This window comes from Oncorhynchus mykiss, chromosome 3 (assembly GCF_057628025.1).
Source record: "Oncorhynchus mykiss isolate SJ-2025 chromosome 3, ASM5762802v1, whole genome shotgun sequence".
In the NCBI taxonomy this organism is placed as follows: Eukaryota; Metazoa; Chordata; class Actinopteri; order Salmoniformes; family Salmonidae; genus Oncorhynchus; species Oncorhynchus mykiss.
The window spans coordinates 86,246,451-86,271,982 of record NC_143024.1 but is presented as its reverse complement, the minus strand read 5'-3'; the positions used below and the strand labels follow the sequence as shown (position 1 = coordinate 86,271,982).

General features: G+C 42.7%; 2 protein-coding genes across 2 annotated transcripts in view; both read left to right on the top strand.

Moving 5' to 3' along the window:
* LOC100136729 (monoamine oxidase) overlaps window positions 1–2,651 on the top strand; it is a gene marked incomplete at both ends in the record, with an annotated part of 74,807 nt that extends 72,156 nt beyond the window's left edge. Inside the window, 4 exon segments of the mRNA NM_001124688.1 lie at window positions 1,671–1,782; window positions 1,898–1,960; window positions 2,116–2,194; window positions 2,196–2,651. Coding sequence (NP_001118160.1) covers window positions 1,671–1,782; window positions 1,898–1,960; window positions 2,116–2,194; window positions 2,196–2,200 — 259 coding nt within the window.
* A 20,431-nt stretch (window positions 2,652–23,082) lies between these two features.
* On the top strand, window positions 23,083–24,200 carry LOC110520583 (gamma-crystallin M3-like). Its single transcript, XM_021597975.3, has 3 exons — window positions 23,083–23,155; window positions 23,377–23,622; window positions 23,848–24,200. Exons 1-3 carry the CDS (start codon window positions 23,144–23,146, stop codon window positions 24,145–24,147), a joined length of 558 nt encoding a protein of 185 aa, XP_021453650.1. The 5' UTR covers window positions 23,083–23,143; the 3' UTR covers window positions 24,148–24,200.
* Window positions 24,201–25,532: the final 1,332 nt, after the last annotated feature.

The following is a 25,532-nucleotide window of genomic DNA, read 5'->3' as shown; positions in this document are numbered from 1 at the left end:
CAACAAACGCTGACACTACACATCCAAGTGTATTGGATCAAATTATGAAAGACAAGAATTGTACTTTTGAATTACGTAAAGTCAGTGTGGAAGAGGTGAAAAAATGATTGTCTATCAACAATGAAAAGCCACCAGGGTCTGACAATATAGATGGAAAATTACTGAGGATAATAGCAGACGATATTGCCACTCCTATTTGCCACATCTTCAATTTAGGCCTACTGGAGAGCATGTGCCCTCAGGCCTGGAGGGAAGCTAAAGTCATTCCGCTGCCCAAGACTAGTAAAGCCCCCTTTACTGGCTCAAATAGACGACCAATCAGCCTGTTACCAACCCTTAGTTAGATACAATGCTATTTTACAGTAAACAAATTGACAGCAGAATTTCAGCATGCTTATAGAGAAGGACACTCAACAAGCACAGCACTTACACTGACTGATGATTGGCTGAGAGAAATTTATGATAAAATGATTGTGGGGGCTGTCTTGTTAGACTTCAGTGCAGCTTTTGACATTATTGATGTCTGCTGTAAAAACGTATGTGTTATGGCTTTACACCCCCTGCTAAAACATATGTGTTATGGCTTTACACCCCCTGCTATAATGTGGATAAAGAGTTACTTGTCAAATAGAACACAGAGGGTGTTCTTTAATGGAAGGCTATCAAATATAATCCAGTTAGAATCAGGGTAGCTGTTTAGGCCTCTTGCTTTAAAAACACATTCTAACGACATGCCACTGACTTTGAGTAAAGCCAGAGTTTCTATACATGCGGATGACTCAACACTGTACACATCCGCTACCACAGTGACTGAAATGACTGCAATACTCAACAAAGAGCTGCAGTTAGTTTCAGAGTGGGTGGCAAGGAATAAGTTAGTCCTAAATATATCTAAAACTAAAAGTATTGTATTTGGAACAAAACACCCACTAAACCCTAAACCTCAACTAAATCTTGTAATAAATAATGTGGAAATTGAGCAAGTTGAGATGACTAAACTGCTTGGAGTAACACTAGACTGTAAACTGTCATGGTCAAAACATATTGATGAAGTAGTAGCTAAGATTGGGAGAAGTCTGTCTATAATAAAGTGATGCTGTGCCTTCTTAACAACACTATCAACAAGGCAGGTCCTACAGGCCCTAGTTTTGTCACACCTTGACCACTGTTCAGTCGTGTGGTCAGCTGCCAAAAAAAAAGTGACTTAGGAAAATTGCAATTGGCTCAGAACAGGGCAGCACAGCTGGCCCTTGGATGTACACAGAGAGCTAATATTAATAATATGCATGTCAGTCTCTCCTGGCTGAAAGTGGAGGAGAGATTGACTTCATCACTACTTTTATTTATGAGAGGTATTGACATGTTGAATAGACTGAGCTGTGGCTAAACTACTGGCACACAGCACGGACACCCATACATACCCCACAAGACATGCCACAAGAGGTCCCCAAGTCACAGTCCCCAAGGCACACAGTACTACATAGAGCCATGACTACATGGAACTCTATTCCACATCAAGTAACTGACGCAAGCAGTAAAATTAGATATAAAAAAACATCTTATGGAACAAGCAGCTAATGGGGATTCATAATAAATACAAATACACACTGTGTGACCTTATCTAACCTTTTATCTCTCCTTCTCCCTCCTCTCCTTCCCCCTCTGTGTAGGGTTCTCAGGGAGCCAGTAGGCAGGCTGTACTTTGCAGGAACAGAGACAGCTACTGAGTGGAGTGGCTACATGGAGGGGGCTGTTCAGGCAGGGGAGAGGGCCGCCAGAGAGGTGAGAGCCTTCATCATAATCATCATCATCATAATAATACATGTATTTATTTCATATAGCCCCCTCCCTCTTGTGTATTGTTTTAGTATTATACATTAATTCATTGTTGTTCCAGGTCATGTATGAAATGGGCAGGATTCCACAGAGTCAGATCTGGCAAACAGAGCCTGAGTCAGTGGTAAGGATTCAATACGACCCAAAACAATGGATACTTAAGTCACATGCCAAACTAATTTGGGTTAAAATGTAAAGTATCTAAAGGACATTATAGAAAGTAGACCTAACTTAGTGCTCCCCTAACTCTCTCCCCCCTCTCCTCTCTCGCTCTAACAGGAAGTCCCAGCACTCCCGTTTGTCACCACCTTCTGGGAGCGAAACCTTCCATCTGTGGGCGGGTTCATCAACTTCCTGGGCGTAGCCTCCGTCCTGTCTGTTGCCACTGCAGCAGGCATGTTGGCCTATCAGAAGGGGCTTCTCACCCGGAGCTAAACCTAAACCCCTCCCACCACCATCTCTCCTGCATCTCCAGAGGGCAATTCTCTGACGGCACACTATTCCCTTTACAATGCACTTCTTTTGACCACAGCTAGAGTAGTGCTCCACTTTTGACCACATAGAGTTCTGGTCTAAAGTAATGCACTTTATAGGAAACAGGTTGCCATGTGAGACGTTGCCACTCTGTGTCATAGGCCTTGGTAAAGACTGTTCAGCTCTGTCATTCACTACTGTACCGTCCATTGTTCTAAAAACCTCCATCCTCCACAGTGTCCCAACACAGGATCTATCAAGACCAGCTCACAATAATATTGTATGTTCTGCTAAGATTGCTCTTTGATACCTGAGATGGGAGATGAGAGAGAATCCCTAGCCAAAAATAAGTCTGTGATTCAGACTCTCAAACCAATGAAGGATGACAATTAAATCAGAGTTATTGAAACAGTAGCTTTCCCAATGAAGTTATCATTCACAAATATGCATTGACTGTTTGAGAATGTGTGTTAATTACCTCTGCTGATTTTAGGTGCTGACTAATCTGATCTATAATGTCATAGAACCTGTAAAAAACAGCTCTAAGATTTAAGTTTAGTAACCGTTTAGCAACGGCATAATATTGTCAGAATAGCTGTGTTATTAATGCATCCAGAATCCTACATCCAGAGGTGTTTCCGTTACGTTGCTCTCAACAGACATAGTATTCCTTGTAAAGAGAATGGAATTTTTTTTTAATGTATTTTCAGGATTAGATGATTTCATTCATTGTTGTTGTATTATAATCTCCTATGAGTATATTTTAAATATTATGCATTAGATTTTTTTTTCTCCCAATGAGGCTCGATCCTCCATGATAGTCATAATTTGTATTTTGAAGATACCCATTTAGAGTCCATCATTTTGTTGTCTGGGACCATTTTTAAGAATACCGAACAACAACAAAAATACTGAGAATATTACTACAAAAATATGATATTCTCTCATCTATGATTTCAGGAGGTAGATCTCCATCCATTATTTCACACAACCTGTGTGCACATGTGTGTAATTATGGAAAGACTTTATTTGTAACCTTTCTATTTAAATGCTCTCATTGATACATATTGATTGATCATAGAAATATTTAAGGCAGTATTTATTTAGCCGCCTGCCCGTTAGTTAACCAGCTAAATAAACGATGCCTATATTTAACCGTATCGTCTTGATTCTCCCATGTATTTCTGCTGAAGCCAGAGCATACCCTATGGAAGAGGCACATGATTTACCAGAAAGTAGCCTTGTAGTTTTAGAATTTTTGTGGACTTTTTGAATGGTCTTCAAGCTAAATACTTCGTAAATGTGGAAGTAAATTCATCCACAAACACAAATTTTATACACATCTTGAATGATCGCTTTAATTTTGTTTTTAATGATGTGATCATCAAGCCCATTGAAAAGATTAGGGGACATCACCTCGAAGTAAAGCAGGAGGTGTGGATACTTTCAGAGGGTATTGAGCTTGCTTCTAACTACAGCTAATTTGCCCATGATACTGAATAAGTCCAGTTTCACAGTATTTTCAGCAGATATTCCTCTCTTCGCCAAAACAAATATGTATGAAACAGATTTCTATCCAATAATAAAGATCCCTCTAAAAAAATATAATAATAAGACAGTGGAAGAAAATAAAATGTGAGTGAAATAACATCAATATCTAGATCTATAGATGAACAGAATTACTGCTCTGAGTAGATAAGAGAATCAACCTGTAAGATCATCCGTTCTGAAGCATACTGTACAGTCAGTCTTACAGTGAGTGGTGGAACATTGTGGTGTTGTCCCTAAAGACGTGTGGGTACGTCGCGAGTGTAGTCCATCTTGCCTTAATATAAGTTGTGGTGTTTTGACATTTTTCAAGTGCCTGTGTGACTCACACTCATTTCCCATCCCCCCTCCCGCTGTACCCCCTGTCTGGTTCATTTGGCGTTAACTAGAGCTCATTGGCCACATTTGGATTGAGTGCTCATTCTGATATGTCTTAATTTCTTGTTCTTAATTTTTTTTACATGTGTGTATTGTTACTGTTTTGCTAGATATTACTGCACTGTTGGAGCTAGAAACATAAACTTCATGCTTCACCTGCGATAACATCTGCAAAAATGTGTACGTGACCAATAAAATGTGATTTGATTTTGACACTTTCTCAAGCTAACATCCATGATGCTACAGTTAGCTTTCTGGCATCAGTTGTGTATGTGTGAATTTTTAAATGGCCGACTGTGAACTGTGTAAATCCGCCCATACATCTCTAGCTAAACTATCTATCTATATGTTCTGAAATGTTGTTATTGCTGTACTCCTCCGATATGCTATCTATCCCTTAGCTTAGCTTGCATCCTACCTTGACACTAAACTTGAACCCCCAGTCGCCAAGCATTTCTTATTTTTCCATTTGATTCACCTCAAAGTAACTTTTGCTCAGAGGCCTGGTTGTAACCAGAATCAGATGAGTAGGGATTGGACCATGATGTCAAGAAAGATCGCAACATATAGTAGAAGAACAGTCTGTTTGTTCTGATGGAAAACTAGTGAACGGAACTACAGGAACCGACTGGAAACAGCTGCTCCCTGGTGTCCTGGATGACATCACCAGTGTCCTGGTTCCCTGTGTGACATCATCAGTGTCCGGGTTCCCTGTGTGACATCATCCGTGTCTAATCCCTCTGTGAGGCTGCTTCTAGGCCTGACACTGTCTGTTCTATTCCGTCCCTCTCTCAATGGCTGGCTGTGTGTGAAATGTCATACCTTCTAATCGGCTAATTGCATTCTTTGATGTCTTTATATGATTCCTCTACAAAGATGGTGATAAAAACATTGAATTTACCTCCTACTGGTCTCTCTCTGGGTCATTTGTCTAGTGTGTGTGTGTGTGTGTGTGTGTGTGTGTGTGTGTGTGTGTGTGTGTGGACGTGTTTAACTACACTTGTGGGGACCAGAAGTCCCCACAAGAATAGTACACGAACAAACACTTGACCAACTGGGGACATTTTTGTTAGGTCAAATGCTATTTCTAGGATTAAGCTTAGAATTAGTGTCAGGGTTAGAATTAGGTTTAGGAGCTAGGGTTAGTTTTAGGGTTGGGTTTAGGGGTTAGGATGAAATAGAATTTTGAATGGAACTGAATTGTGTGTCCCCACAAGGTTAGTTTTACAAGACTGTGTGTGTGTGTATATTTATTTTTTCTCCAAGCATCTTGGCTCCGATCCATGGATGTTCAAGTCGATGTCACTGACATGAGTTTCTGCCCTTTTCTCTACCTCACCTGGAAGATTCATATAATCTTAACAGATTAATTTAATTATGACAACACTCACAACTGAAATATCCCGTAGTGAGAAATGGTCTAATAAGAAGATAGTTGATGCGGTTGTTTATACTTCCACATGGTGAGATATGGCCTAATAGGAAGATAGTTGACGTGATAACTGAGACGGTATAGATATGGTCTGGTTATGTACATATACAGTACCAGTCAAAAGTTTGGACATACCTACTCATTCAAGGGTTTTTCTTTATTTTTACTATTTTCTACACTGTGGAATAATGGTGAAGACATCAAAACTATGAAATAACACATGGATTCTTGTACTAACCCAAAAAGTGTTAAACAAATACATAGAAAACAACATATATTTTAGATTCTTCAGCTTTGCACACGCTTGGCATTCTCTCAACCAGCTTCACCTGGAATGCTTTTTCAAAAGTCTTGAAGGAGTTCCCACATATGCTGAGCACTTGTTGGCTGCTTTTCCTTCACTCTGCGGTACAACTCATCCCAAACCATCTCAATTGGGTTGAGGTCGGGCGATTTTTTTGGCCCAAGTGTAACAGTACAACTTTAGACCGTCCCCTCGCGCGAACCAGGGACCCTCTGCACACATCAACAACAGTCACCCACATAGCATCGTTACCCATCGCTCCACAAAAGCTGCGGCCCTTGCAGAGCAAGGGGAACTACTACTTCAAGGTCTCAGAGCAAGTGACGTCACCGATTGAAACACTATTTAGCGCTGCACCACCGCTAACTAAGCTAGCGTTTCACATCTGTTACACAAGCAAGTCTCTTCTTATTATTGGTGTCCTTTAGTAGTGGTTTATTTTCAGCAATTCGACCATGAAGGCCTGATTCATGAAGGCCAAGAGGGACTTGCCTAGTTAAATAAAGGTTAAATAAAAAATTAACACAGTCTCCTCTGAACAGTTGATGTTGAGATGAGTCTGTTACGAACTCTGTGAAGCATTTATCTGGGCTGCAATTTTTGAGCCTGGTAACTCCAATGAACTTATCCTCAGCAGCAGAGGTAACTCTGGGTCTTCCTTTCCTGTGCTGGTCCTCATGAGAGCCAGTGTCATCATAGCGCTTGATGGTTTTTGCGACTGCACTTGAAAACATTGTCTAAGTTCTTGAAATGTTCTGCATTGACTGACCTTCATGTCTTAAAGTAATGATGGACTGTCGTTTCTCTTTGCTTATATGAGCTGTTCTTGCCATAATATAGATTTGGTATTTTACCAAATAGAGCTATCTTCTATACATCACCCCTACCTTGTCACAACACAACTGATTGGCTCAAACGCATTAAGAAAGAAAGAAATTCCACAAATTAACTTCTAACAAGGCACACCTGTTAATTGAAATGCATTCCAGGTGACTACCTCATGAAGCTGGTTGAGAGAATGCCAAGTGTGTGCAATAATGTCATTAAGGCAAAGGGTGGCTACTTTGAGGAATCTCAAATATTATATGCATTTTGATTTGTTTAACACTTTTTTGGTTGTTACATGATTCCATAAGTGTCATTTCATAGTTTTGATGTCTTCAGTATTCTACAATGTAGGAAATAATCAAAATAAAGAAAAACCCTTGAATGAGTAGGTGTGTCCAAACCTATGACTGGTACTGTGTCACATTTATATCAATGTAAATAGGCCTAATAATTATAATGTAATTAGAAACAAATATATATACACATAAAATATAAATTCATTATATAAATTGTAATAAATATTTACATAAGTAAATCATTTTCTATCTTTTCTGAGTTTCCAGCATGTTAGTTGCATGGTGGAAATTTGGAGGCTAAGTTAGCGATCTGGGTCCAGCTAGCATAATGGTGAACACTTGAAGAGAATTTAAACTTTTCTGTCAAACATATTTTGATATTATAAACTGTTATAACATGTTCATCTAATGTAGCCTAACATGTTGAAAATGTACGATTCAGAAATACTGACTAACATCCTGAAACATGAAAATATAGATAAAACCGAGTGTTGATACAGAGTTAGCATTACGCTGTTGTTTTCCCGCCCAAATAATGATTGACACTTCCTGAATGTGATGTCATTGTGGGAAGAGGCTGTTTTTTGAAGGGGTATTACTACAAACTAACAGCATGGAGAGTGAAATCAGGGACACACAGAAAATCTTAAATACAGTAACAATAAATGCAATAATATTTTTTTGTCAGATATTTTAAGTAGCACTATAAAATAATTCATAAATAGATTAATTATTTAATTATTTAATGGATTATATTTCTCATAGAAGTCCATGAATAGCATCCGGGGACAACGCCTACATCCACTGAAAACAAAATGGTCAAAATGCATAAAATTCTCGTTGAGATCGAACATTTTACACAGAAAAGGCACATCATAACTGGAATGACCCTATGACCACTTGGCTACATAGCTGATGCCTGCTGGACTGTTCATTCATCACGGTACTCCAATTTGTTTATTTTGTTTATCTGCCGGCCCCAGCCTTGAACTCAGGCCCTGTGTGTAGTTAACTGACCCTCTCTGCCCATTCATCGCCATTTTACCTGTTGTTGTTGTCTTAGCTGATTAACTGTTGTCTTACCCGTTGTTGTCTTAGCTAGCTCTCCCAATCAACACCTGTGTTTGCTTTATGCCTCGCTTTTTGTCTCTCTCTAATGTCAATATGCCTTGTATATTGTTGTTTAGGATAGTTATCATTGTTTTAGTTCACTGCGGAGCCCCTAGTCCCACTCAACATGCCTCAGATACCTCTTTTGTCCCACCTCCTACACATGCAGTGACCTCACTCAGCATAACTAGTGCGTCCAGAGATGCAACCTCTTTTATCGTCACTCAATGCCTAGGTTTATCTCTACCATACCCCTGTCTGCACATAATGCCCTGAATCTATCCTACCACGCCCAGAATTCTGCTCCTTATATTCTCTGTCCCCAACGCACAAGACAACCAGTTTTGACAGCCTTTAGCCGTGCCCTCATCCTACTCCTCCTCTGTTCCTCGGGTGATGTGGAGGTTAACCCAGGCCCTGCGTGTCCCCGGGTGCTCTCATTTGTTGACTTCTGTAACCCTTGGTTACATGCATGTTAACATCAGAAGCATCCTCCATAAGTTTGTTTTAATCACCACTTTAGCACACTCAGCCAACCTTGATGTCCTTGCCATGTCTGAATCCTGGCTTAGGAAGGCCAAATATTCATTTTTCACCAAAGCCCCATATACCACCACCCACTGCGACCTGTATGCTCTCGTCGGCTGGCCCTCGCTTCATATTCGTTGCCAGGCCCACTGGCTCCAGGTCATCTATAAGTCTTGCTAGGTAAAGCTCCACCATATCTCAGCTCACTGGTCACCATAACAACACCTCCAGCAGGTATATCTCACTGGTCATCACCAAAGCCAACACCTCCATTGGCCGCCTTTCCTTCCAGTTTTCTGCTTCCAATGACTGGAACGAATTGCAAAAATCGCTGAAGCTGGAGACTCATATCCATATCTCCCTCACTAACTTTAAGCATCAGCTATCTGAGAAGCTTACAGATCGCTGCAGCTGTACACACCCATCTGTAAATTGCCCATCCAACTACCTACCTCATCCCCATATTGTTTTTATTTACTTTTTTGCTCTTTTGCACACCAGTATTTCTACTTGCACATCATCATCTGCACATCTATCACTCCAGTGTTAATTTGCTAAGTTGTAATTACTTTGCTACTATGGCCTACTTATTGCCTTACCTCCTCACGCCATTTGCACACACTGTATATAGACTTTTTCTTTTTTTTTTGTTATTGATTGTATGTTTGTTTACTCCATGTGTAACTCTGTGTCTCACTGCTTTGCTTTATCTTGGCCTACCTGGTTAAATAAAGATGAAATAAAATAAAATAAAATAGTAGTAGAAGTAGTAGTAGTATTGAGTATCAGATGGAGTGTGTTAAGTTCATTTGAAGTAATCCATCTATTCTGAAGCTCACCATTGTAAATACAAATGAACAATTAGCTCTTACTTAGCACATGCTGTTGGCAACATTAGAATCACCATGGTTACGGTAAAGCCAGTAGGGGTCCAGGAGCACAGTGAGTTTGTGATGAAAGGACTGAAAAACAAAGGAATGAAAGAGATGTGGAAGAGACAGAAAAGAGGAATGTTTAAGCACACCCGAACACACCATACACACCACACATACTGTAACAAACGTGCACGCACGCACACACACACCACACACACTATACGTGCAGGCACGCACGCACACACATACACACACCTAAAGAGTTTGGTTGATTTATAGAAAGTTCTCACCATAACCGAAGCAGGAGATTGCATTTAAGTGAGATGAAAGTAGATTGACTTGTTTCCCTATCTAAAGCTAGCACATCATCCCCTCCTGGAGTTTAGAGGTTATAGTCTAGGAAGAGAAGGTTGGGAGGAAGAGAGGGTTTGGAGGAAGAGAGGGTTAGCCGGAGAAGAGGGTTAGGAGGAGGAGAGGGTTAGCATGAGGAGAGGGTTAGGAGGAGGAGAGGGTTAGGAGGAAGAGAGGGTTAGGAGGAAGAGAGGGTTAGGAGGAAGAGAGGGTTAGGAGGAAGAGAGGGTTTGGAGGAGGAGAGGGTTAGGAGGAAGAGAGGGTTAGGAGGAAGAGAGGGTTTGGAGGAAGAGAGGGTTTGGAGGAAGAGAGGGTTATGAGGAAGAGAGGGTTAGGAGGAAGAGAGCATTAGGAGGAAGAGAGGGTTAGGAGGAAGAGAGGGTTAGGAGGAGGAGAAGGTGAGCTGGATGAAAGGGTGAGCTTGAAGAAAGGGTTAGCAGGAGGAGAAGGTGAGCAGGAAGATAAGGGTGAGCAGGATGAAAGGGTGAGCTTGAAGATAGAGTTAGCAGTAGGAGTGGGTTAGCAGGAGGAGAGTGTTAGCAGGAAAAGAAGGTTAGCAGGAGGACAGGGTTAACAGGAAGAGAGGGTTAGCAGGAGGATATGGTGAGCTTGAAGAAAGGGTTAGCAGGAGGAGAGTGTTAGCAGGAACATAAGGTTAGCAGGAGGATAGGGCTAGCAGGAGGAGAGGGTGAGCAGGAAGAGAAGGTTAGAAGGAAGAGAAGGTTAGAAGGAAGAGAGTGTTAGCAGGAGGAGAGGGTTAGCAGGAGGAGAGGGTTAGCTGGAGGATAAGGTTAGCTGGAGGAAGGGGTTAGCAGGAAGAGAAGGTTGGCAGGAAGACAGAGTTAGCATGAGAGAAGGGTTAGCAGGAAGAAGGGGATAGCAGGAAGAGAGTGTATGCAGGAGGAAGGGGTTAGGAGGTGGACAGGGTTGGCAGGAGGAGAGGATTAGCAGGAGGAAAAGGTAAGCAGCAAGAGATGCTTAACAGGAGTAGAGGGTTAGCAGGAATAGAAGGTTAGCAGGAGGAGGCGGTTAGCAGGAGAAGAGAGTTAGCAGTAGGACATGGTTAGCAGGAGGAAATGGTTAGCAGGAGGAGAGGGGTATCATGAGGAGGGACAATGCAATATTTGCTATGTGTTCATCTGGGCTCAAATAATATTTATCTTCAGGTATTTAGGTCTCAAATATCAGAAAGGGAGATCGAGAGAGAGCGTGAGAGAGAGAGGAAGGGAGCAAGAGAAATAGAGAGAGAGAGAGAGAGTTAGCAGGGATGCAGAAAAAAACAGATACTAGGGCATACGTCACAACTTTCTCTCTCTCCTCTTTCTCTCTCTCTCCCCCTCCTCTCCCTCTCCCCACACTCCCTTTCTCTCTCTCTCTCTCTCCCCTTTCCATCTTCACTATACTGTGCATACTGTATATCTCTCAGTAAGAAGCCCGACTCTTTGACTTTACCGCAGTAATTTCCCCACCCAGGGGATTAAACTCTGGGACTCTCACTCACTTCACTCTCTCCGTCCAGCGACAGATTTACTCCCTCCGTCTATTTATTTACTGCTCTGCCTCTTACGAAAGGATGGAGGGATGGAGAGAGTGACAAAGTGCCAGGCTGAAATTAAAACTAGGAGCCTGGCGTAATTCACTTTAATTACTTCCTGCGAGGTCAGGGGAAAATCCTTTTCTTCTCTCTGCTTAGATGACTCCTTGATCTTTAAGGTGAAAATATAGATGTTAGAAGTCAGATGGTTGGTAGACCAAAAAGACACAGTCAGATAGATGGTCTGTAAAACATAAAGACACAGTCAGGTAGATGGTCTGTAGACCAAAAAGACACAGATGCTAGTCTTCCAAGGACATGCTGTCTGTTTGCTAGTGTTTCAGTCTGCAGTCCCCATTTCACCAACTACTACATAGTTACTGTTCAGTTTTACCCATCTTGCTCTCTTGCAATCTCGTATCCTGGCATCATTTCAGCTCCTTCGAACAGCTGCATGTCCTCTAGGGTCTCCCCAGGTGAAACCAAGGGGCCATGGCCATAGAGAGTCCTATTGCAGTCTGTCTCAGACCAATACATCAGTATGACTAAGCAAATCTCTCTTTGCTTCTCTGCTTCTTTAGTTTAATCTCTCCCGTACTCTCCTCTCAGCATGCTGTACCTCTCTCTCCTAGTCTCCTAGTCTCCTTGACCTTCTTCCTCTTCTCTATATCTTGTTTCCCCTTCTCCTCCCCTGTCTTCTATCTGTCTGGTGTGTGTGACAGGTGTGTCAGTGTGAGTGATGTGAATCGTTAAGAAGCTGTGATCAGAAGAGATCCTCTCTGTTCTTTATCAGAGCTGTGTCACCACAGAGAATATTGAATTTACATCTTGTCAGGCCAGGGGCACAACAATGTATGACTTAATGGTTGGATCAAAATAGCAGTTATAATCATCGGCCAGTACAGAGAATTAAGTACATCCACAAGTTCAAATCCCTATCTCCACCCATGGCTAATTTAGGAAAGGGACAATTGTAGCTGGCTAGCTAGCCACCGGAGGACAACAGCACAACGAAATGCAACAATTCAAGTTGTTTTTGTCAATGACGTATGCTCTTCAATGTGATTTGCTAGGAGTGACACCAAAATCCAAGCTGGCTTCCCCTTGACACTTTTTTGTTGGTGCGCCAGGACTATTCACAGTTGAGCTTGTTCAGTTTGGCTCAATGCTGATTTGCTAATTTGTTATACATTTTTTGTCAAGGGATGCCAAATGCTTGCTGGCTTCCCTTGCATTCCATTCAATGCTATGGGCGGCAACAACGTCATACTTGTTTGGACCAGACAGCAATCAGATAGACGGCGTACAAGTAGAGAGACAGAGGGGCGCTGTTTAGCTTGCTCGATTATATCTCCGGTGAGAAACATTCAGCCTTTTGCGAATTGATGGAAAATTATGAAACAACGATTATTTTATATGTATTTTTGTTTGTTTGTTTTTGGTCATTTTTTGGGGGGGGAAGCCTGGCTTTCCTTGGCTTCCATGAACACACACCACTGAACATACTACGCATCTCACTGGTAAAACTGGCTGGAAATAACACATCCAGTATACTGACACAGAGATTTCCTTTCTGACATTTTATACTTTATTTCTCTATACAGTATCCATACAGGACTGTCTGCATCATGAGCGAGATACCCACAAAAATATCAATATTTTCACATCTCTAACGTGGTCTTAGGTCATGCAGGATATAGACTGTATCTTTGCAAGTTCTGTCCTGAGCAGGTTCAAGTGTCACTCTGACTACACCCCTGATTCGCTAGAATGTCATATTCCTTTGGTTCCCACAGAGAATAATTCATTCTTAAAATGAATGAAAAGAAAACAGTTGAGTTTCCGGTCGGATTGCTCCGAGAAGGGATGCACATTCCAAGTGTGACAAATCAAGACATTCTAATTAAATTGAAGGCTAACGTAAAATCCTTTGGAGGTCCCAGCAGTGCTGTGCAATAACGCTGAACGCAGAGAGCTGATTATCTCGGGCACAGTTACCTCTGGGTAATCCTCCTGCTACTCTTGTAGTAGTGTGTGTGTGTGTGTGTGTGTGTGTGTGTGTGTGTGTGTGTGTGTGTGTGTGTGTGAGCAAGAGTGTACCATGTAGAAGATCCACATCAATGAAATAAGGCAAAGTTCTTAACAGCTGTGTAATAGAATCAGCTATTAGTCGTATGTACGGGATACTGTACGCATGGTATACATCGTCCAATGAAATGCTTACTTGCAGGTTTCCTCTCGACAATGCAACAACAAGAATAAATAATGAGAGATAAGAATACGAACACAAAGTCAGCCAATCAATCAATCAATCAATCCAATGTATTTATAAAGTCATTCTTACATCAGCTGATGTTTTTTATTCATTTTTTATTTCACCTTTATTTAACCAGGTAGGCTAGTTGAGAACACCTTTATTTAACCAGGTAGGCTAGTTGAGAACACCTTAATTTAACCAGGTAGGCTAGTTGAGAACAAGTTCTCATTTACAACTGCGACCTGGCCAAGATAAAGCATAGCAGTGTGAACAGACAACACAGAGTTACACATGGAGTAAACAATTAACAAGTCAATAACACACGTCACAAAGTGCTGTACAGAAACCCAGCATAAAACCCCAAACAACAAGCAATGAAGGTGTAGAAGCACGGTGGCTAGGAAAAACTCCCTAGAAAGGCCGGAACCCAGGAAGAAACCTAGAGAGGAACCAGGCTATGAGGGGTGGCCAGTCCTCTTCTGGCTGTGCCGGGTAGAGATTATAACAGAACATGGCCAAGATGTTCAAATGTTGTAGAGGGTGCAAAAGGTCAGCACCTCAGGAGTAATTGTCAGTTGGCTTTTCATAGCCGATCATTCAGAGTATCTCTACCACTCCTACTGTCTCTAGAGAGTTGAAAACTGCAGGTCTGGGACAAGTAGCACATCCAGTGAACAGGTCAGGGTTCCATAGCCACAGGCAGAACAGTTAAAACTGGAGCAGCAGCACAATCAGGTAGACTGGGGGTAGCAAGGAGTCCTCAGGTCAGATAGTCCTGAGGCATGGTCCTAGAGCTCAGGTCATCCGAAAAAGAGAGAAAGAAGAAAGAAAGAATGAAAGAAAGAGAATTAGAGAGAGCATACTTAAATTCACACAGGACACCAGATAAGACCAGATTATCGTTTCCAAGATGGCGTAGCAGTGCAGACATTTTTTGTTCGTCCTCTCGTGTACTTTTGTATTTTTTAGTATTTTTTCAATTTTATTTCAATCTCTTCTCTATTTTAGTTCAATTATACCTTCCTCACCCAATGTGATACGGAACCGCTATTATTTTTAATTTTTAAACCTTATAGCAAGAACCACCTAGCCATCAGAAGCTAATCAGCTAATTAGCTACAAGCTATTTAGTCATTGTTAGCCACTGCTAGTGGCCTTTACCTTCTGCACAGGTACCTGCCCCTTTTTTAGCTTGGATAATACTCGCCAGCCTACCAGTAACGAACGGACTGTCTCTCCACTACAACGCCGGATTCCTGCCGTAATCCCTGGACCATTACTCCTGATCTTCACAGCTAGCTAACATCTACCGAGTTACCCAGTACCGAAGCTATCCCTGAGGCCCACCTCCCGGCCTACTCAGTTGTTCACCCGGACTCCACCCAAACACGGCTAGAACACACAACTCCACTAGATTCTTGCCATAAGCTCTGGACCTTGGCACCGGATCACCGCTGCTACCGAGTGGCTATAGTGGCCAATGCCCCTGCCCCGAAGCTAGCACCAGTTAGCCGTGAGCCAGGCGCATCTCCTGGATAGACAACGGACTTACTACAACTACAATACAGCTCTCGCCATCTGGCTTGGATCCTTAGTCAACACGGCGCCCCGCCGCACCACCACGACTGGTCTGCTGACAAATACTCCATCCGCTGTGTCTTCAACCGGCCTCCGTCGGATGTTGGAGCAGATGCGTCTACTATCTCCGGACTACTAACTTTAAACGCCGTGTCGCCCGCGTGCTAGCATGGTAGTGACTACTCCGCGGCTTCCCTGTTCCTTCTATTGCTGCCCCCTGGACCCTATGATCACTTGGCTACATAGCTGATGCTTGCTGGACTGTACATTAATCACGGTACTTCTGTTTATTTATTTATTTTTTTATTTTTTCGGCCCCAGCCGCGAACTCAGGCGCTGTGTGTAGTTAACTGACCCTCTCTGCCCAGTCATCGCCATTTTACCTGTTGTTGTTTTAGTTGATTAGCTGTTGTTGTTTCATCCATTGTTGTCTTCGTTAGCTCTCCAAATCAACACCTGTGATTAATTTATGCCTCGATGTATGTCTCTCTCATATGTCAATATGCCTTCTATACTGTTGTTTAGGTTAGTTATCATTGTTTTAGTTTACAATGGAGCCCCTAGTTCCACTCATTATACCTCTGATACCTTCTTTGTCCCACCTACCATACATGAAGTGACCTCACCCATTATAACCAGCATATGCAGAGATACAACCTCTCTTATCATCACTCAGTGCCTGGGCTTACCTCCGCTGTACCCGAACCCCACCATAACCCTGTCTGCACATAATGCCCTGAATCTATTCTACCACACCCAGAAATCTGCTCCTTTTATTCTTTGTCCGCAACGCTCTAGGCGACCAGTATTGCTTGCCTTTAGGCGTACCCTCATCCTACTCCTCCTCTGTTCCTCGGGTGATGTGGAGGTAAACCCAGGCCCTGCGTGTCCCCAGGCGCCCTCATTTGTTGACTTCTGTGGTCGAAAAAACCTTGGTTTCATTCATGTCAACATCAGAAGCCTCCTCCCTAAGTTTGTTTTACTCAATGCTTTAGCACACTCTGCCAACCCTGATGTCCTTGCTGTGTCTGAATCCTGGCTTAGGAAGGCCACCAACAATTGTGAGTTTTCCATACCCAGTTACAACATTTTCCGTCAAGATAGAACTGCCAAAGGGGGAGGGGTTGCAATCTACTGCAGAGATAGCCTGCAAAGTTATGTCATACTTTCCAGGTCTGTACCCAAACAGTTTGAACTTCTAATTAAAAAATGTACCTCTCCAGAAATAAGTCTCTCACTGTTGCCGCCTGCTATCAACCCCCTCAGCACCCAGCTGTGCCCTGGACACCATTTGTGAATTGATCGCCCCCCATCTTGCTTCAGAGTTCGTTCTGTTAGGTGACCTAAACTGGGATATGCTTAACACCCCGGCAGTTCGACAATCTAAGCTAGATGCCCTCAACCTCACACAAATCATCAAGGAACCCACCAGGTACAACCCTAAGTTCGAAAAACACGGGCACCCTCATACACATTATCCTGACCAACTTGCCCTCCAAATACACCTCCGCTGTTTTCAATCAGGATCTCAGCGATCACTTTCTCATTGCCTGCATCCGCTATGGGTCCGCGGTCAAACGACCACCCCTCATCTCTGTCAAACGCTCCCTAAAACACTTCTGCGAGCAGGCCTTTCTAATCAACCTGGCCCGGGTATCCTGGAAGGATATTGACCTCATCCCGTCAGTCGAGGATGCCTGGTCATTCTTTAAAAGTAATTTCCTCACCATCGTAGATAAGCATGCCCCGTTCAGAAAATGCAGAACTAAGAACAGATATAGCCCTTGGTTCACTGCCCTTAACCAGCACAAAAACATCCTGTGGCGGACTGCAATAGTCCCCACGATATACAACTGTTCAGGGAAGTCAGGAACCAATACACGCAGTCAGTCAGGAAAGCAAAGGCTAGCTTTTTCAAGCAGAAATTTGCATCATGTAGCTCTAACTCCAAAAAGTTTTGGGACACTGTAAAGTCCATGGAGAACAAGAGCACCTCCTCCCAGCTTCCCACTGCACCGAGGGTAAGTATCAGGGTCACCACTGATAAATCCATGATAATCGAAAATTTCAATAAGCATTTCTCAACGGCTGGCCATGCCTTGCTTCTGGCTACTCCTACCCCGGCCAACAGCTCCGCCTCCCCCGCAGCTACTTGCCCAAGCCTCCCCAGCTTCTCCTTCACCCAAATCCAGAAAGCAGATGTTCTGAAAGAGATGCAAAACCTGGACCCATACAAATCAGCTGGGCTAGACAATCTGGACCCTCTCTTTCTAAAATTATCCACTGCCATTGTTACAACACCTATTACTAGTCTGTTCAACGTCTCTTTCGTATCGTCCGAGATCCCTAAAGATTGGAAAGCTGCCGCGGTCATCCCCCTCTTCAAAGGGGGTGACACCCTAGACCCAAACTGTTACAGACCGATATCCATCCTGCTCGGCCTATCTAAAGTCTTCGAAAGCTAAGTTAATAAACAGATCACTGACCATTTCGAATCCCACCATACTTTCTCCGCTGTTCAATCCGGCTTCCGAGCCGGTCACGGGTGCACCTCAGCCACGCTCAAGGTACTAAACGATATCATAACCGCCATCGATAAGAGACAGTACTGTGCAGCCGTCTTCATCGACCTGGCCAAGGCTTTCGACTCTGTCGATCACCGTATTCTTATCGGCAGACTCAATAGTCTTGGTTTTTCTAATGACTGCCTCGCCTGGTTCACCAATTACTTTGCAGACAGAGTTCAGTGTGTCAAATCGGAGGGCATGTTGTCCGGACCTCTGGCAGTCTCTATGGGCGTACCACAGGGTTCAATTCTCGGGCCGACAATTTTCTCTGTAAATATCAATGATGTCGCTCTTGCTGCGGGAGATTCCCTGATCCACCTCTATGCAGACTACACCATTCTGTATACTTCGGGCCATTCCTTGGACACTGTGCTAACTAACCTCCAGACGAGCTTCAATGCCATACAACACTCCTTCCGTGGCCTCCGACTGCTCTTAAACGCTAGTAAAACCAAATGCAAGCTTTTCAACCGTTCGCTGCCTGCACCCGCCCGCCCGACTAGCATCACCAACCTGGACAGTTCCGACCTAGAATATGTGGACAACTATAAAAACCTAGGTCATCCCCAAAGCCAACACCTCATTTGGCCGCCTTTCCTTACAGTTCTTTGCTGCCAGTGACTGGAACGAATTGCAAAAATCGCTGAAGTTGGAGACTGTTATTTTCCTCACCAACTTTAAACATCAACTATCTGAGCAGCTAACCGATCGCTGCAGCTGTAAATAGTCCATCTGTAAATAGCCCACCCAATCTACCTACCTCATCCCCATACTGTTTTTATTTTGTTTACTTTTCTGCTTTTCTGCACACCAGTATCTCTACTTGCACATCATCATCTGCACATGTATCACTCCAGTGTTAATCTGCTAAATTGTAATTATTTGCTCCTCTGGCCTATTTATTGCCTTACCTCCTCATGCCTTTTGCACACACTGTATATAGACTTTATTTTTTTCTACTGTGTCATTGACTTGTTTATTGTGTTATTGGCTTGTTTATTGTTTATTCCATGTGTAACTCTGTGTTGTTGTCTGTGTCACATTGCTTTGCTTTATCTTGGCCAGGTCGCAGTTGCAAATGAGAACTTGTTCTCAACTAGCCTACCTGTTTAAATAAAGGTGAAATAAAAAATAAAAATAAAAAATAAGACAGGAGAAATACTCCAGACATAACAGACTGACCCTAGCCCCCGGACAGATAAACTATTTCAGCATAAATACTGGAGGCTGAGACAGGAGGGGTTTGGAGACACTGTGGCCCTATCCAACGATAACCCCGGACAGGGCCAAACAGGCAGGATGTAACCCCACCCACTTTGCCAAAGCACAGCCCCCACACCACTAGAGGGATATCTTCAACCACCAACTTACTATCCTGAGACAAGGCAGAGTATAGCCCACGAAGATCTCCCCCACGGCACGAACGCAAGGGGGGGGGAGGCACCAACCCGGACAGGAATATCACATCAGTGACTCAACCCACTCAAGTGGCACACCCCTCCTAGGGACAGCATGGAAGAGCACCAGCAAGCCAGTGACTCAGCCCCTGTAATAGGGTTAGAGGCAGAGAATCCCAGTGGAGCGAGCGGAACTGGCCAGGCAGAAACAGCAAGGGCGGTTTGTTGCTCCAGTGCCTTTCCATTCATCTTTACACTCCTGGGCCAGACTACACTCAATCATAGGACCTACTGAAGAGATGAGTCTTCAATAAAGACTTAAAGGTCGAGACCGAGTCTGCGTCTCTCACATGGATAGGCAGACCATTCCATAAGAACGGAGCTCCATAGGAGAAAGCCCTGCCTGCAGCTGTTTGCTTAGATGTTCTAAGGACAGTAAGTAGGCCTGCGTCTTGTGACCGTAGTGTATGTGTAGGTATGATCGGAAAGATAGGTAGGAGAAAGCCCATGTAATGCTTTGTAGGTTAGCAGTGAAACCTTGAAATCAGCACTAGCCTTAACAGGAAGTCAGTGTAGAGAGGCTAGCACTGGAGTAATATAATCACATTTTTATAGTCAAGATCTAGTCAAGATTGTAGCAGCTGTGTTTAGCACCAACTAAAGTTTATTTTGTGCTTTTTCCGGGTAGCCGGAAAGTAGAGCATTGCAGTAGTCTAACCTAGAAGTGACAAAAGCATGGATTCATTTTTCTGCATCATTTTTGGACAGAAGGTTTCTGATTTTTGCAATGTTACATAGATGGAAAAAAGCTGTCCTTTGAAACAGTCTTGATATGTTCATCAAAAGAGAGATCAGGGTCCAGAGTAACGCCGAGGTCCTTCACATTTTTGTTTGAGATTACTGTACAACCATTAGGTTTAATTGTCAGATCCAACAGAAGATCTCATTTTTTCTTGGGAGCTAGAACAAGCATCTCTGTTTTGAGTTAAGCATTTGAACATTTGCCGAAATCCACTTCTTATGTCTGCAACACAGGCTTCCAGAGAGGGCAATTTTGGAGTTTCACCATGTTTCATTGAAATGCACAGCTGTGTGTCATCTGCATAGCAGTGAAAGTTAACATTATGTTTCTGAGTAACCTCTCTTTTACCCAAGAGGTAAAATATATCTTGAAGACAATAGTGGTCCACAATAGTGGTCCTAAAACGGAAACTTGAGAAACACCGAAATTTACAGTTGATTTGTCAGAGGACAAACCATCTACAGAGACAAACTGATATCTTTCCGACAGATAACTTGTCCATGTAGACCAAATTGGGTTTCCAATCTCTCCAAAATAATTTGGTGATTGATGATATTAAAAGCAGCACTAAGGTCAAGGAGCACGAGGACAGATGCAGAGCCTTGGTCTGATGCCATTAAAAGGTCATTTACCACCTTCACAAGTTCAGTCTCAGTGCTATGATGGGGTCTAAAACCAGACTGAAGCATTGCATATACATTGTTTGTCTTCAGGAAAGCATGAGTTGCTGCTCAACAGCTTTTTCCCAAAACTTTGAGAGGAATGAGAGATTCGATATTGGTCGATAGTTTTTTATATTTTCTGGGTCAAGGTTTGGCTTTTTCAAGAGAGGCTTTATTACTGCCACTTTTAGTGAGTTTGGTACACATCCGGTGGATAGAGAGCCATTTATTATGTTCAACATAGGAGGGACAAGCACAGCAATCAGCTCTTTCAGTAGTTTAGTTGGAATAGGGTCCAGTATGCAGCTTGAAAGTTTAGAGGCCATGATTGTTTTCATCAATGTGTCGAGATATAGTATTAAAAAACTTGTGTCTCCCTTGATCATCGGTTCTGGCAGTGTTGTGCAGGCTCAGGACAACTGAGCTTTGGAGGAATACGCAGATTTAAAGAGTCTGTAATTTGCTTTCTAATGATCATGATCTTTTCGTCAAAGAAGCCCATTAATTTATCACTGCTGAAGTGAAAGTCCTCTCTTGGGGAATGTTGCTTTTTAATGATCTTTGCGACAGTATCAATAATACATTTGAGATTGTTCTTATTTTCCTCAATTAAGTTGTAAAAATAGGATGATCGAGCAGCAGTGAGGGCTCTTCGATACTGCACGGTACTGTCTTTCCAAGCTAGTCGGAAGACTTCCAGTTTAGTGTAGCGACGTTTCCGTTCTAATTTTCTGGAAGCTTGCTTCAGAGCTCGGGAATTTTCTGTATACCAGGGAGCTAGATTCTTATGACAAGTGTTTTTTGTTTTTAGGGGTGCGCCTCCATCTGCATCTAAGGTTAAATTGAGTTCCTCAGTTAAGTGGTTAACTGATTTTTGTACTCTGACGTCCTTGGGTAGGTGGAAGGAATCTGGAAGGGCGTCTAGGAATCTTTGGGTTGCCTGAGAATTTACAGCATGGCTTTTGATGATCCTTGGTTGGGGTCTGAGCAGATTATTTGTTGCGATTGCAAACATAATAAAATGGTGGTCCGATAGTCCAGGAATGAGGAAAAATATTAAGATCCAGAACATTTATTCCACGGGACAAAACTAGGTCCAGAGTATGACTGTGACAGTGACTAGGTCCAGAGACATGTTGGACAAAACCCACTGAGTCGATGATGGCTCCGAAAGCCTTTTGGAGTGGGTCTGTGGACTTTTCCATGTGAATATTAAATTTGCCAAAAATCTGAATATTTTCTGCCATGACTACAAGGTCCGATAGGAATTCAGGGAACTCAGTGAGGAATGCTGTATATGGCCCAGGAGGCCTGTAAATAGTAGCAATAAAAAGTGATTGAGTAGGGTGCATAGATTTCATGACTACTGTAGAAGCTCAAAAGATGAAAACGCGGTCGTTTTTTGTTGTTGTAAATCGACGTTTGCTATCGTAAATGTTAGCAACACCTCCACTTTTGTTGGATGCACGGGGGATATGGTCACTAGTGTAACCAGTCAGGCCAATCACATCAAGATTATGATCAGTGTTTAGTTCATTGACTATAACTGCCTTGGAAGTGAGGGATCTAACATTAAGTAGCCCTATTTTGAGATGTGAGATATCACAATCTCTTTCAATAATGACAGTAAATGGCTAAGTAGAATACAATAAATCAAATCAAATCAAATTGGTCACATTAGCAGATGTTATTGTGAATGTAGTGAAATGCTGGTAAGTGTGTGTGTGTGTGTGTGTGTGTGTGTGTGTGTGTGTACCTGGTGTTTGCTAGGGGCAGAAGGTCAGACAGTGAATAATCATGGCCAGGATGAATGATGGCCTCTCATAGTAATAATGTGTGTCGGTGTGTTGCCATGGTAATGTTTGAAATGACAGCTTACTATTTATTGCCACTAATGAAGTACTGCTGAAGTGGACTCACTGAACTGCCAAAAGAGTAACAATCTGGATTAACCTTTACTTGGTACCCGCAGACAAGGTACACCTACTTCTTAACACATTATTAAACCTATATACACAGTTGCCAAACGTGAAACCAAAATAGTTGCTGTTTCTATAGACTGATGGTGTAATCATCACCATTAAAACAAACTAAACCAAAAAGACACCTTTTACTGTACAGTGAATACTACCTAGTGTGGTTTGAAACATGTCAAAGAGTCTATTGTATACTTCTTCAAAAAGATCATTTGTATTGACTTCTCAATGGAACAACCCATTCTAAAGTCTTCTAGCACTCTGCAGGCCTCTATATCATGTTGCTAGGTCAGGGCTTTACACAATGGGATGCCACAGATCCTTTGACTATAGTCAGGTATAAAGGTAAAGGCTGAAACAGGCAGGACTTCAGTGTAGCAGCAGCACAGCTCTCAGGAACAACCGCAATCATGATGGGCAAAGTAAGTGAATGTTTCATCCCACACACTAAGTGTTTTAATTCACCAGTATAGTGGCTGAATGTTAACCGATTATTTAGCATCACCTATAATAATCTAGCATTTGGGAGGTGGCATTTTAGGAGCATGTAGCAATTCTAATTATAAAGCAACTTGTATCTGCAAATTCATATATTTTTATACATTTTTCCATAATATAGTATATATTACTTTTGTGCTTACAGATCACCTTCTACGAGGACAGGAACTTCCAGGGTCGTTCCTATGAGACCAGCCAGGACTGCGCTGACATGTCCTCCTTCCTGAGCAGGTGTCACTCCTGCAGGGTTGACAGCGGTTGCTTCATGGTCTACGATCACAACAACTACATGGGAAACCAGTACTTCATGAGGAGGGGCGAGTACCCTGACTACCAGCGCATGGGAATGGGAATGAACGACTGCATCAGGTCCTGCCGCATGATCCCCATGGTAGGTGGAGAGAGCGGACGCCACTCAATAGTGGGAGTTAACAATGATGCATTATTTCCCCATTCCACAAGAGGCCCATTGCCCCCCTAAGAGGCCCTGCTGGCCTCTCCCTGCCTGTAGTGATAGCCAGTACATTACAGTAGGGCGTTTTAATGGTTGTATTCTCAGATTTTACACATTTATATATAATTCTGACTCGTTGAATCATTGCTTTGCTCCTGACAGCACAAAGGAAACTTCAGGATGAGGATCTACGAGAGGGAGAACTTCGGAGGTCAGATGCACGAGATGACGGACGACTGTGACTCCATCCAGGTCCGCTACCGTATGTCCGACTGCCAGTCCTGCAACGTCATGGACGGCCACTGGCTGATGTACGAGCAGCCCCACTACAGAGGCAGGCAGATGTACATGAAGCCTGGAGAGTACAGGAGCTTCAGTCAGATGGGCATGGGAATGGGAGGCATGAGCGGCAGCATGAGGTTCATGAGCATGAGGCGTATCATGGATAACATGTCCATGTAATATGCTCAGATGTTGTACTAAAAATGGTGAATAAAATAATGTTCCCAATTCTACATTGTTGCATAATTGTCTTATTTTTGTGGTGCGTTTACTCAGAACACTTCCTGGTAGATAATTAATGAATCATTTCACTATTTCACCCTCACAACTTTAACATTTTAAAGTTTAGGATAATTGTTAGGAATAGGTAGGTAACAGAGGGGGCTGGGGAGTTGGAGCTATAGGAGGATGTAGTGGCTGGAAAGGAATAAATGGAATGGTTTCAATCATATATCATTTATTCCATTCCATCCATTACAATAAGCCCATCCTCATAGCTCCTCCCACCAGCCTCTTCTGGAAGGTAAAGCCTGTCCCATGCTTCCCAGTTGAAACAGTTTGCGCATATATTATGACAATATTTTATTAATGATTTATTATTTAATTAATTCTGACTTATGCAGAAGTATTTCCGGCTACGTTGTTGCTAAGGTGGCAGCAACTGGGTCAGGTGCTGAGAGTGCCGGTATGCTTGATAAGTGAATGATTGCTCCTAGGTGTTGGGGTAGTCTGGCTAGTTGGCTTCATAACAATACGTGTATGTGCTGTATGCTGGATGTACAGTAATATTGTAGTTTAATGAAAGTTGTCTTTAATATATTAACCGACTGACTTTCTTTAAATTACTATTGCGGCCACGAACGGCCTTGTTTTTCTAGCAATAATTTGCGTCAATATCGCAGAATTAACTGCTTTGTCTTGTTTCTACCAATGTAATTCATATGGTAAAGACCCAAGCTGCTTGCTGTAGCTAGCTAGCCAGTTAATGTTAGTCTGTCAGGAAAGAAAAGTTGTGTATAGCGGTGAATTTGGGCTGCGCTCACGAAGCGTCAAACTCAGCAGTCACATTCACTAGCTAGCCATACAGACAACCAGCTAACTAGCCACCGAAATTAAGGTTAGAGTCATTTTTGTTTGTCTGTTGGGCTTAGGTTATGGTTTGTCATGTTTGCTAGGTGCAGATATTCATAGACTATACATTGCCTGGTTTTCATATTATTTGACAGCTTAGCTGTCGTGTTTGGGTAGATGCCTGAGCAGTGGAGCTCATATGATATTACGTTTGATATTTGTTTACATAGCCAGCTAAGAAGTTGCTTGTTTTGTCCTGTTTCTATTGATGCAATTCATTTGGAAACTGTCCCAGCTTTGTAACTAATCAGCTAACTTTGGCAATCTCTGTAGTCAGTCAGGCAAGAAAGCAAGAGTTGATTGGAGGAGAAAAAGCTAGAGAGAGAGAGAGCAAGAGTCTGTCTGTCTGTGTGTCTGTGTGTGTGTTTCAAATTGTTTTAGTCATATGTGAGTGAGGGGATGAAATGGGAAGCATGTAACAGTATCACACAATA

Bases quoted from the DNA above. Each gene is read 5' to 3' on its own strand.
- LOC110520583 (XM_021597975.3), top strand. The intron at 23,623-23,847 runs GTAGGTGGAGAG...TGCTCCTGACAG, and splicing joins CCTGCCGCATGATCCCCATG to CACAAAGGAAACTTCAGGAT.